This window comes from Carassius carassius, chromosome 1, assembly GCF_963082965.1.
Source record: "Carassius carassius chromosome 1, fCarCar2.1, whole genome shotgun sequence".
Lineage (NCBI taxonomy): Eukaryota > Metazoa > Chordata > Actinopteri > Cypriniformes > Cyprinidae > Carassius > Carassius carassius.
In genome coordinates this window covers 25,475,811-25,489,159 of record NC_081755.1, presented here as the reverse complement: position 1 = coordinate 25,489,159, position 13,349 = coordinate 25,475,811, and the positions used below count along the sequence as shown (strand labels likewise).

Below are 13,349 nucleotides of genomic sequence, written 5' to 3'. Positions count from 1 at the left end.
CAACAGCATCAATGGATCCAGGACATGAGTAATTCACACCATCCTGTAGTTTGTTCTCAGTTCCATCGTCACTGGTAGCCTGCACATTCTGACAGTTGTTAGTGACACGGAAGGCATCTTGCACGGTCCCGGTAACAACACCATTTACCTCATCCAAGAGAGAAACGTATGGTTCTTTCAACAGACGATGGCTGACGCAGGACTTGACGAAGGGCTCTCTGCTCAAGGCATCTGCAACAACGTTCTTCGTGCCAGGCACAAACTTCAGGTCAAAGTCGTATGCTGCAAGCTTCGCCACCCATCGTTGCTCACACTCATCCGAATCCAATTTTTGGTTAGAATATAGGTCAAATAATTATTATCAGACCATGCAGTGAAATGTCTCCCTTTTAGCCAGTGGCTAAACATGTCACAAACGGACCACTTTAAAGCCAGAAATTCCTGTCTATGTGCTGGGTAGTTCATCTGAGACTTGGGGAGTGTTTTGCTGGCAAAAGCAACTGGACGTGCAATTTTCTCTCCTGGGGGCACCTGAGATAACACCGCTCCTATGCCATCGAATGAAGCATTAACAGAGAGAATAAAGGTATGACTGAAATCTGGGTGTGCTAGAGTCACACTGTGCAGTAGGTCTTGCTTCAGAGTTTCAAAAACAGTACGACACTCACTAGTTCAATCCTCGGGTGAAAGCTTCACGACACTGAGTGGTTTCCTCATCCGACCACACTTCCTCTGAGCTCTTTTCTGTGACCGATCTGACAGGAGACTGAAAAAAGGTTTTGCCTTAGCAGAACAGTCTATAATGAAATGCTGATAATATAAAACCATACCCAGGAAAGATCTGATCTTCTTTTGAGAAGGTGTTATGCCATCCGCTTCCATGAGGTCAGTAGTCTGGATGTCACTGATCACCTTCACCTTTTCTGGGTCGGTCTGGACACCATTTCCAGTGACAACATGTCCCAAGAACCTGACAGATCTCCTGAGGAACATGCACTTCTTTGGCGCTAGCTTTAAGTTGTGTTTAGACAGGCGTGAGAAAACCAATTCCAGTCGGTCAATGGCTACTTGTTCACTTGGAGCAAAAACCATCAGATCATCCAAATAGCAGAGAAGGCTAGTGAAATTTTCATCCCCGAAAATGGACATCATCATCCTCATAAAGGTTGCTGGACTGTTGGTCAAACCCTGAGGTAGACGATTGTACTCATGAAGGCCGAAAGGAGAGGAAAAAGCAGTGTACTTCTTATGATCTTCAAACAAGGGAACATTATAAAAGCCAGAAGTCAAGTCCATGGTTGAAAAGAAAACGTTGCCCCCCAAAGCTACGCTGATGATTGCCAAAGCTGATGAGCATCAGCTTGATGTGGGAGTGGGTGAGCGTCCTTCACTGTCTTTGCATTCAGCCATCTAAAATCTGTACAAATACGAAGGTCACCATTCCTTTTCCACACTTAAACTAGCGGAGATGCATATTCACTTTGAGATTTCCTTTATAATGCCTTTAACTTCCATCTCATTCAAGGCAGTGCGCAGCTTATCATAGTGGCAGGGGGCTACATGTTGATAAGGGAGTCGAAATGGCTTCTCGTCCACCAAGTGGATTTTGTGGACAAAGTCAGTGGCTTCCCCACAATCCATTTTTCCATGTGAAAAGGTTGACTCATACTTCTCTATGAGATTCAGAAGTCTATCCTTCCACTCTTCTGACACTTCACAATCATCCAGATCCAGATCGTGCAGTCCGAATTTATCCAGCATGTTTCTCCTTCCAAAACTGGTCTGCACATGACTTACAGGACTTGCAGCACACTGAACATTACTCTTCAGGGACTCGGGTGTAGACAACTCCTTTACTGCTATACAAGTGAAAACATCAACGATCTTCACGTTTTTCTTAAGAATAATTACTTTGTCTGTAGGGTTAATTATTTTGAATGGCACCCATCTGCTGCTCCACATAGGTGTGATGACTCTCCCTATGATCACGTTGCTTGGACGGCTTTTACAGAGGTTCGGCTCAAAAATGACTGTGCTGCCAACAGAAACAGCTGTTGACTCTGGAAGCTGAGCCCAAGCGAGATGTTCATGATGCGGTTCTAGAGTAATTTTCTCCTTCAACTTAGCTGTCCCCACTCTATCAGGCATGTCTTCACCCTTCCATCGTTCCACATTCAAAAGTAGAGACAGGAATTGATGACATTTGTGAAGCTGTTCCATCTGCAATCACATTTTTGGAGGATTTATCAACTGAATGTGTGTCAACTTTATGTGCTGGGCTTATTCTGGTGACTATACTGTCAGCAATTTGCTGACCTACCTGGCTGATTAGGTCAGTCATTTCAATTATTACATTTGGCGGCTGTGCATTAGGGTATGGAGTAGATGAAAACACACCCTTTTGTTCCCTTGAAGCATCCGCTGCAAAACTTGCATGATCCCTCACAAACTAACGGATCAGAATCTGAATTGTAACTGTCTGTGACTATATGAGCATCACTCTGTACATCAGGCCCACTGAACTGTAAAGACTTTGGCACTTTCAATAAACCCCATCCTCTACCTTTACTTCCACAGACTGGAGTGTGATAGTTATCAAAACCACTCATAATGAATATCAGTACTCGTAAAAAAAAATGAATACAATAAATTAAAATCCTAAAATGTGCTGTTGTCCGCATAGCAAATTGTCCTTAGTAGAAATCGCAAATTGCTTAAGTGCAGTCACTGTACCAAAAAAAAAAAAAAGTTCCTGAGCAAAATTGTGTCCACCTGACTCCAGTGAAAGCTTTAAGATGAACCCTTCAGGAGCCATCTTGATTGAAGAAAAAACGGGTCATGGGCACCATTGTGACTGTTTGTGTGTGTGTGGATGAAATCACACTGAGAGCAGGTGGATGGTTACTAAAATCTTGCTTTACTGGGCCTGGGACAGACAAAACTGGGACAAACACGACCAAAAGCTGGTTAGTGTAGGCTACATCAAAGCATCAACGTTGCTCAGAAATCTTGCACTTGAAAAGAATCTAAACTCCGTTTATGACACAGCGCTTATTGATGCGACTTACCAGCAGTGAGAGATGTGAGACTCTGCCAGTGTTGCCAACTAATTTTCAGAGAAAGTTGATAAAGGAAGGTTGATTTGTTGCTAAGAGTTGCTAAATGACGCTGTGATGTCATTGCGTGATGAGGGCGCTACGTTATCACTATGCAAAATTGTGTCACTGCATCAAATCTAAGCAAAAATATATGATATGATACTGTATGTTGATTTATATTTTAATTTAAATAATAATAATGCATAATATAATATTAAAATATAAACAACTGTATTTTTTGAATTGTTGAACACTTACAAATCTTTTGAACAATTTCAGATTTATTTTTTTAGCTTGTAAACTAGTAAAACTACTACACATTCTGAGCAATAGTTTTAAGTATTGTATTAGTTAGTATGCTACACTCTAAAAATAGGGCAAAATCTATTATGTTAGAATGAAGGAATTTTTCGTATAGATTTTTCACAGGTTTTTTACCAGCATTTTTAATTACGCATTGTATTTAGTGTTTTCAGTTTACAGTGGATAATGTATAATGTCCTGGAAAAATACTAGTACCTTTTCCATTTTTCTAGATATTGTTCTTGCAATGTGATAAGTGATCAGCAATCACAGTTACAAGCTAACATCGATTTATTATTAATAAATCAAACAATTGCAAACAGCAATTAACATCTCGGTTACGTATGTAACCACGGTTCCCTGAATAGGGAACGAGATGCTGCGGTGACGTCACCGTATGGGAACATCCCTCGGTGTGACGAATGTCTGAAGCCCCATACCATCCCGCCAATCCTATTGGCCAAATAGCGCTTGGCACTGCCCCACGCATGCGTATGCATCGTATACCTGGGTGCCGCGTGCTATTTCGCTCAGATTTCATGAACTGAAGAAGAATACTATCAAGGTATGGAACGTCCGGGACCGCAGCATCTCGTTCCCTATTCAGGGAACCGTGGAACCGTGGTTACATACGTAACCGAGATGTTCCCTTTCATAGGTCACTTCGATGCTGTGGTGACGTCACCATATGGGAACCCTATACCATAATGCCTGATGTACCTGATAGCTGGAATCCAAGGAAGCATCTGGAAGCATCTGCTCAAGCAGAGAGAAACCGGGAGCCAGGAGCCGTCCTCACATCCAGACTGTAAAACTTGATAAAAGTGTTCGGTGAGGACCATCCTGCCGCAGCACAGATATCATCCATAGAAGATCCACTCAGAAAAGCTTGTAAAGAAGCCACTAAGGGCGAAGCGAGCCTCATAGGCTAAAGATAATGCCTCCATCAGCCAATGGGACATGCGTTGTTTTGTGACAGCATGGCCTTTATTTTTGTGTCCGAAACAGACAAACAGCTGGTCAGATTCGCGCCATGGGGCTGTTCGATCAACATAAGTTTTTAGCGCTCTGACAGGGCAAAGACTCAAATCTCCTGGCTCCGCCTCTGCAGGGGGTAAAGCCTCCAAGACCACTTGTTGAAAGCGGAAAGGGTTAGAAGCGACCTTAGGGACATAATTAGGCCTCGGTCGCAGCAATACCTTCACAGAGCCTGGTGCAAATTCCATGCACGAGGGTGAAACAGAAAGAGCCTGTAAATCCCCAACTCTCTTGAGGGAGGATAAAGCCACAAGAAGAACTGTCTTTAGAGTCAGGATTTTATCCGGTATAGTTTCTAAGGGCTCAAACAGATGCCCTGATAAACCTTGCAACACAATGGATAAATCCCATGAAGGAACTCGCACAGGGCGGAAAGGCCTCAGCCGTCGCGCACCCTGTATAAAACGAGAAACCAGCGGATGACGGCCCACTGAAGCACCATCTATATATACGTGGTTAGCTGAAATGGCTGCCATGGAAACTTTCAGAGTGGCTGGCGTTACTCCATCAGAGAAACGGTCCTGAAGGAATTCCAGTACTGAAGCCACTGGGCAGTAAACCGGATCCATATTACGAATTCCACACCAGGTCGTAAACAGTTTCCATTTGAAAGCATATAAGCGTCTCGTAGAAGCTGCTCTAGAATTCATTATAGTCTCGGTGGTTTCAACAGAAAGACCGGAACATACTAACTCACTCCGCTCAGAGGCCACGCCCACAGCTTCCATAGATCTGGCCTTGGGTGCCAAATCATTCCCTGTGCTTGCGATAATAAATCCTGTCTGAGGGGAATCTCCCATGGAGAGCTCGCTAACAGACTGACCAGGTCTGCAAACCACAGCTGTGTGGGCCACCATGGAGCCACCAGCAGCAGCTGCTCCACTCTGTCCAGCCGTATCCTGGATAACACCGCTGGAATTAGACGAATCGGGGGAAAAGCATACAAGCTGGTTCTGGGCCAATTGTGAGCTAACGCATCCAAGCCCAGGGGCGATGGAGGGCATAGGGAGAACCACAGCAGGCAATGCGTAGTCATGCTCGGCCCAAATAAGTCCACTCTTGCTTCTCCAAAAATCTGCCATAAGAGGCTCACCGTTTGGGGGTGCAACCTCGATTCCCCCTACTCCAGAGTCTGTCTGGATAGCAAATCCGCTCCGAAGTTCAAACGTCCGGGGACATGAACCACTCGGATCGACAGAAATCTGTTCTGAGACCAACGAAGAATATTTCTCGCCAGCCTGCACAGGGGGCGAGAGCACAACCCTCCTTGATGATTCAGATACGACACAACCGCTATGTTGTCTGACCTGAGAAGTACATGACGGCCGATCAGCAGATTCGAGAAGTACTGGAGAGATAGAAAAACTGCCAGTAATTCCAACCTGTTTATATGCCAACTGCGTTGTGTCGACATCCACACTCCGTGAGCTGGGCGCCCTTGACAAACAGCTCCCCAACCGGTCAAAGACGCGTCAAATCCCCAGCCGAACTCCGGCTAGAAGGAATTTGGTTGACATCCACTGTCTTATTGACATAACTCACCTCCGTGTCACCGAAATCATCCGATGCGGAAGACAACTTGGTGAAATGTTCCGACTTTTCGTCCACCACTGAAAAGGGTGCATATGAAGTAAGCCCAGACAGATTACAGGGGATGCCGCTGCCATTAGACCTAAAAGTCTGAGGCACAAGCTCACCGTCATTGTGCGGCCCGCTTTGAAGCGACGCACGCATGACGCGAGAGAGATAGTCTTGCTCTCATCACGCGAGAGTCCAAGTCTATTCCCAGAAAGGTTGTCCTTTGAGAGAGAATTAAAACACTCTTCTGGAAATTTGTGCATAAGCCCAGGCTGTTTAGATGATTCAACACAAGATCCTGGTGAGAGTGTGCTTGAGTCTGTGATTGTGCTAACACCAGCCAATCGTCTAAGTAGTTTAACACGCGAACGCCCTGGAGCCGCAACGGGGCCAGAGCTGCGTCCATGCATTTTGAAAAAGTTTGGGGAGCCAGAGCTAAGCCAAAGGGAAGAACGCGGTATTGATACGCTTTGCCCTCTAAAGCGAACCTGAGGAACTTCCTGTGTCTCTTGATGATCTGAATATGAAAATATGCATCCTTCAGATCGATCGTGACAAACTAGTTGTTTGGTTGTAGGGCACAGTCCCTGGCAAGTAGCGAGAGTATCAGGAGCTGCTATTCGGGGCCCAAGAATGAGAGGCATTAGCAGTCGAGCTCAGGTCTAACCTCTTTCGTTGTCACTGGTGAGCCGGTGGAAAAACCTTAGAACCCCAATCCTTACGAGGGGGCGCCATAGGTGAAGGCTCTTCTCGTGAGGCAACTCGTTGGCGGTGAGAGGAGGTAGAGCGAGAACGCGCGGGTGCCTGCTGGCATTCAATCTCCCTGGGCCTGCGAGGAATCAGCTGGCGGAAGGCGGCTGATTGCTATTTCGCTGCCCTAAATTTATCCACCACCGAAGTGACCGCCTCTCCAAACAAACCGTCCTTAGAAACAGGGGCGTCCATAAGAAAAGATTTGTCCTTTTCCTTGATATCAGTGAGGTCCGGGAAAAAAGGCAGGGGCCTTCGGGGCTACGCAGGTGTACGACTAGTCAGAAAACGGTCGTCCAGCTTCGATGAAGGTTGGGCCTCGGCCTTCTCAACCTCCCAATCCAGTCCCAGTTTACCCACCGCGTGAGAAACAACGTCCAACAGCTCGCTGTAGGAGGAGGAAACACGCTTCTCCTGTCCACTAGGAGGGAGATGGCTAGAGTCGGCCGCGAAGTCCTCAGACCCCGAGGCCGCAGTGGATAAGATGTCATCATCATATCGCCCACAACCGAAGGAGATACAATCATATGCCTCCGGGGTGGGCTGTAAATCCTTGTTTGAGAACACGACTGGTTCGACAAAGCTCGCTTCCTGCACTAGGGTAGGGGAGAGCGAGCGACGTGGAGAAAACTCCAGTGCAGCACTGTCCTCGTAATCCATGTCGCACATCTCTCCCCAAGCCATCTCCTCGTGCGGTGCCTCGGCAGCCGCAGAAGTGACACGGCGGGGGTTAGACGCGGGGGCGACCTTAGAAAACACTTCTACTCTCGAGCGCAGTACTCTAAGCTGCAGGCCATCACAGTGAGGGCAAGAAGAAAGGCCGCTAAGTGCTGCCTGTGCATGATGTAAACCCAAGCACACTACACACCTTTCATGAGAGTCTCCCTTCGTGATGAAACTGGTACACGGTTCCTTACACTTCCGAAAATTCATCGCGTCCGCGAAGAGGAGGTAACACTGCTCGGAGAAAACCGCTGAGAACGCGAGATGATTCCTAGGGCACAGATGATTCGCTTTCCTGAAAGAAATGAAATCTGAGCTAAATAGCGTGCGGCACCCAGGTATACGATGCGTACGCATGCGTGGGGCGGTGCCAAGCGCTATTTGGCCAATAGGATTGAAAGGTCATAGGTCACACAAAAGTTGCCAAATAAATGTAAAAAATTGCTAAATTTTTTGCTAGGTGCTTTTTGGAAAAAAGTTGCTAGTGTAGTCTGAAAAGTTGCTAAATCTAGCAACAAAATTGCTAAATTGGGAACACTGGACTCTGCTGGTAATTACATAACTCCGCCCACAATATCACGCACATAAATGCAAGTGACTCAACAGCCAGCCAATGTCGAGTTTCCCCCAATTAATGCATGAATTTAACAGCATTATTTAAACTCCGTTACATAGGGACCATTTTCTACTGTAACTGGTTAACTGCTTATTAACATGCCTACATTGGCGATTTGTTATTATTCAAAAAGCACAAATTATGCATGACCATATTCTACATCCCTAATTCTTCCCAATACCTCAACTTAAGAACTACCTTACTAACTATTATTATCAGCAAATTAGGAGTTTATTGATGCACATGTCAAAGTTAATGGTTTCTTATTAGCCTGAAATAAACCTTAAAATACATTTGTTATGAAAAATATAACAAAATGATTTGATATACCATGTTGCTTTAAGAAGTATGTGTTTAAAATGGTCATAAGATGGTTTTCCCATTGTATCTATACACTGTATCTAATTTGCATATTAATGTGCTCTTGGGGCAACATGTTATGAAAACAAAAGAAGTGTAATAATGGGAGTAATAATTAAGAGTAATTTGATAATAATAATAATATCTAATAGTTCATAGGAATATTAACATATTATTTATTTCCCTTTTCTTTTATTGTGTCTGTTCTCCTCTTGGACATAACAAAAAGTCATATTTTGATTTAAAACCACATAACATTTATTTTTTATTTTTTTTATGACAGAGTTTAAAAATTAGTCAGATCTAAATAAGCACAATCTTTGGGCCAGTGGACTCGATCCCTTTGTAATGTTCAAATTAAAAAAAAAAAAAAGCAGACAAGCACTGCAACATTAATGCTTTATTAGAAAACATTTTCAGTTTAACAAATCCCTATCAGTAGTAGATTTATCCATGTCACAAATTCTTAGAAACATTTTATCAGCGCTACAGCCTTTCTACTATGATAACACGAGCATGTGCCTTAATGAAATTGAACTGTAATTAAACTGCTTTATCCCAGTTAACAGTCAGGACACAAGTGTTAAACACACAGTATGCTTGCACCGTGAATGAGGCCTACAGAAAATGTTTGTGTGGTTTGGCTTTCATCTTAAGGGAGTGTTATAATTTGAAGGGATCTTGCTAAACTATTAACAGCCTGGCTGCATTGATAGATTGTGCTTCTGAAACAACCCTTTGAGGAGAAAACACTTTTAGCTGTGTGGTCTGACCCTGGGGTCAATGCTGCTTGATTTAGAGATTTAATTCTGATCGTGAGGAGACAACATCAACACTGACATATTGCTGTGCCATGAAATATCAACATGGCAAATTTACACTCGTTGATTATGTAATAATGCCATAAAACGATTAACACTGGGTCAAAGTACACCATACAATGCAGAGCATATCAAGACATTTAGACAAAATGATGAACGCTTGACTTCATGCATTTGTTGAAAGATGAAATTATTTAATAGATCTTTTTTATTTCAAACAATAAAATGTTAAGAATATTGATTCCCATCTCTCTCTCCTTTTTTTTTTTTTTTTAAGAGTTGTCAGTCACAGACATGCTACTGTACAAACTGCTCTACAAGCTATACAGGAAAATTTACTCAAGAACAAGTTTGGGAAGATTTTTTTTCTCATTACAGCTTTGGCAAACTTTATTTCTAAGCCAAGTGTTCCCAATACCTTAAACTGGAAAGTAGATACTTTTATTATGATTATCTTCAATAAACCCCATGTGCTACTGACACTTAATTGTGGAAAATGTGAAAGACCTAAGCACAATAAATAAAAAACAAAGTCTCCGACTTCTACAAAGTCTTACTGGCCTGTAAAACAACAAATACTCACAAAAATAAGAATAATTAAAAAATAAGAATTCAATAAATAAAAAAATTTAATTTTTTTTTTTTTTTACCCCACTGACATTTTTTCTTGTTTTAAGTATAAACATACACCCCCCCCCCGCACCCAGAAAACAAGACTTAATATCTTGAGAAGTATATTGACAAGACATTTTGTTTTCTAAAGAATAATAATAATAATAATAATAATAATAATAATAATAATAATAATAATAATAATAATAATAATAATAATAATAATAAAAAAATAGGGTATCAATAGGATTAGAAAAAATAATCTTCCCATTTTGACTTCAAAGTTATTTTTCTTTCTCCACTGACAAATATATTTCTTTTTAATCATAAACTTACTTAATTTTGATACATTATATTAGAAAACAAAACTTGTCATTGATTGTCATTACTCATTTTTTTTTTCAATGGAAAACAAGACAAAAATACATAGTAAGAAAATATATATTTTTTCAGTGTACTGAAGAGTTCCAGTGTTATTACACTCTTAGTTCTTTTAATTTGCCTTCTGTTAATAAATCAGTCTTTGTTTCCATTGATTAAGATTGATCCGCTGTCCACTTGTTGATCCCCCTGGTGTCGTCTTCCATAGCCGTCTCAAGCCAGTCTTTCTCCTGGTCTGACTCAGACTCGCTCATCTCTGTGTTGGCGGCCAGCAGGCGTGAGTAGTTTATCCGGCGCTGCCGAGGAATCTTCCACTTGAGTACGGCAAGAGCGCTGCTCCACAAAGCCAGAGTGACTGCAGTGCCTTGGAAAAGCACCTGGACCCCAAAATTTTGCACCACAAACCCAGCTGCTAGACTGCCAAACGCAGCTCCCAACTCCAGAGAAAGCACCTCAAACAGCCTTAAAATGGTCTTTTCCATGCCGGGAGTGGCGATGTCTTCACTTTGCAATGTTACGGACCTCCAGAGGGCGCCAGTGCTGAAGCCTGCCAGCAGTTGAGCGGGTATTACAGCCCACGGGCCCCACAGGAAGGAATAATAAAGAGACTGCAGGGCTAAACTAACAACGGCGAGTACTAGCAACCAACCATTGCACTTTAGAAACAGTGAGAGACGCCCAGCAAATAGAGCAAAGCCAGTTTGGCTTAAGTGCGCCAAGGCTAAAGAGATGCCCATGTGGATTTCGGTTGCACCGCAGTCCTGCATGTGCCATAAGAGGAAATCTGACACAGCTGAGCTCACCATGCCCATCAAGATGACAGTGGTTGCATAAAGTATTGCCTGCAAGTTCCCATGCACCAATTGTAGTGCCTTAAAGCCTCCACTAGTGGGCCGCTCACGCTTGCGGAGGTAGATAGGTAGCAGCACAGCTGTTGGGATGGTTAGGATCATAAATACAGTGTAGGAGTAAAACTCCAATGTAGTTCCTGTAAGACAAAACAGGCTGGTTACAAGAACCCCAACCACACAGTTGCCAAAAGCAGCTCCAAGTGGCTTCCAGACCTTCACACCATTATAGTGATCGGTGGCATCTACGAAATCCAAGTATTCGTAGAGTCCATCATCCGCTGTCCACTCCAATGGGGCGGCCATTAACTCCCATAAACCCATCACAATGAGAACCAGAAAGAACATCTGATGCCGGGCATCCATCACCTTTAGGCTCCCAAGGAACTCACTGTGAGGATCTTCTTCCTGTTCAGGCTTCTTCAAAGTTTTTAGGCCTCTTGCTGACCAGTTGGAGCTTACAAGTGGGGTAACTTCAACAGAGGGCTCGGTACTTACAGATGTTTGATTTATAGAGTTAACAGTAGCGTTTGATTGCGATGGGACCATAGTCCTCTCTAGAATGGCAGTGGGATCAGCATCGGGTTGACTAGTGTTACACCGTCCACTTTCAGCTTGGCTTCCTGTGGACGGGAAGAGCAAAAGAGTCAAAACCACCAATGCAGAGCAGAGCAGAGAGCCCACTATGACCGCCCGCCGCTTGTCGTACTGTCTGGCAAGGACACTGGAGAACGGGCGCCACAACAGAGCGAGCAGGTGCTTGGACGCCATGATGATACCAATCATGGTGGCGCTGAGACCCAAGTTTCGGAAGTAGAGGGTCAGGAAGGGAAGAAGGCAACCAGAGCCACAGGAATGGAGGAAGTGAAAGAGACCTGACAGCCGCAAAGCCGCCTTCACATTCCACTGCTTGCTCTTCTGCATTGCTCCCTTCTTCATCATGTTTGTCGACTTCAGTTAGCGCTCTGTGTGAATTAAAACGATTAAATTAAGTGAAAAAATATATGCAACTTTACAGGTCAATCAAGAGCTGTATATAATGGTAAAGTTGTTGTATCATGACATGGCATTATTATGGTAGTACCATGGTACTTTTTGGATATATATATATAATATATATATAAATACACTCACATATACATATATACACACAAACACACACACACACAATTAAATGATATTATATCAGTACTAGTAATACCATTGTACTCTTTGATATAAATTCTATTTCACTTTACATTGTCTATTTCTAATGGGTAACACTATTTTAGAACAAAGAGAAAATGCACTATTGTATTTAAATGGTACTTCGAGGTGTTTAATTCCCATGACATTATCATTGTAACGTTACTTTATATTTACTTTATATTACTTATCAAACAGCATGGGTTCATTGACACCATATGGCGCAAAACTGTGTCCAGTAAACTGCATTTAAATCTTATGTACACAAAACATCCCCTCACCAAAATTTACTAAAATAGGACACTTCTATAAAACGAAACATTGTATGAGAGGAAAATAAATGTGTATGTAAAAAAATAAAAAATAAGAGAGCATGCTGTGTATCGCAATTTCACAAAATGAAACCTGAAAGACTTAAGAGTTGAAGCAGATATTTTCCACAAAAGCCTTTTGTAATCTTGCAAATAGTATGAGCTGACTTAAATAATATTAATAATAATAAAAACAGACTTTTTAACATCTGCAAGTAGCCTACACGACAAACTCTCAGTACAGGTAACGTCATCATAGTGCACCTGCTGTAACACGTCACGAGATTGCCGTGGGTTTGCTATTTAACGTTACCTGAGATCTATCGTAGTCTAACGTAACCGTAAACTCATGGTTTGCTTGACAGAATATTGTCGATTAAGGGTTTCGTTGGCTTTTCATGTCCACACCGTATCCAGGTAAAGTGTAACAAGTTTTCTTTCTCTTTGAAAAACAACCAATGGCCGACCTCAGCGTATCGAGCAAACTCTAGTTTACCCCCGCCACCTGTTGGTGAGAAGATGAACGTACAGTATAAAGTTATCCTTCTTGAAATTGTGTTGCTGGTTGACAAACAAAAAAATTGTGTATTTCAGCCACTAACTTGTATGGAGTGTGGATCAAAAGGACATACTTCCTCTCCACCCAATTTTTTTTTTATATTCTCGCCCACATATTAGTTATTTTAAGCCATTGAAAAATAAAACCATAACATTCATTCCTTGAG

General features: G+C 42.7%; 1 protein-coding gene across 3 annotated transcripts; it reads right to left on the bottom strand.

The window, feature by feature from the left end:
- Positions 1-10,303: 10,303 nt before the first annotated feature.
- On the bottom strand, positions 10,304-13,114 carry LOC132114522 (major facilitator superfamily domain-containing protein 6-like). Of its 3 annotated transcripts, none has more exons than XM_059522717.1 (2): positions 12,938-13,114; positions 10,304-12,093 (listed from the first exon to the last, which is right to left on the bottom strand). In XM_059522717.1, exon 2 carries the CDS (start codon positions 12,068-12,070, stop codon positions 10,436-10,438), a length of 1,635 nt encoding a protein of 544 aa, XP_059378700.1. In that variant the 5' UTR covers positions 12,071-12,093; positions 12,938-13,114; the 3' UTR covers positions 10,304-10,435. The 3 variants fall into 3 exon arrangements, with proteins under 3 accessions (XP_059378700.1, XP_059378774.1, XP_059378858.1); XM_059522791.1 differs by lacking the exon at positions 12,938-13,114 and adding an exon at positions 12,824-12,893; XM_059522875.1 differs by lacking the exon at positions 12,938-13,114 and adding an exon at positions 12,849-12,893.
- Positions 13,115-13,349: the final 235 nt, after the last annotated feature.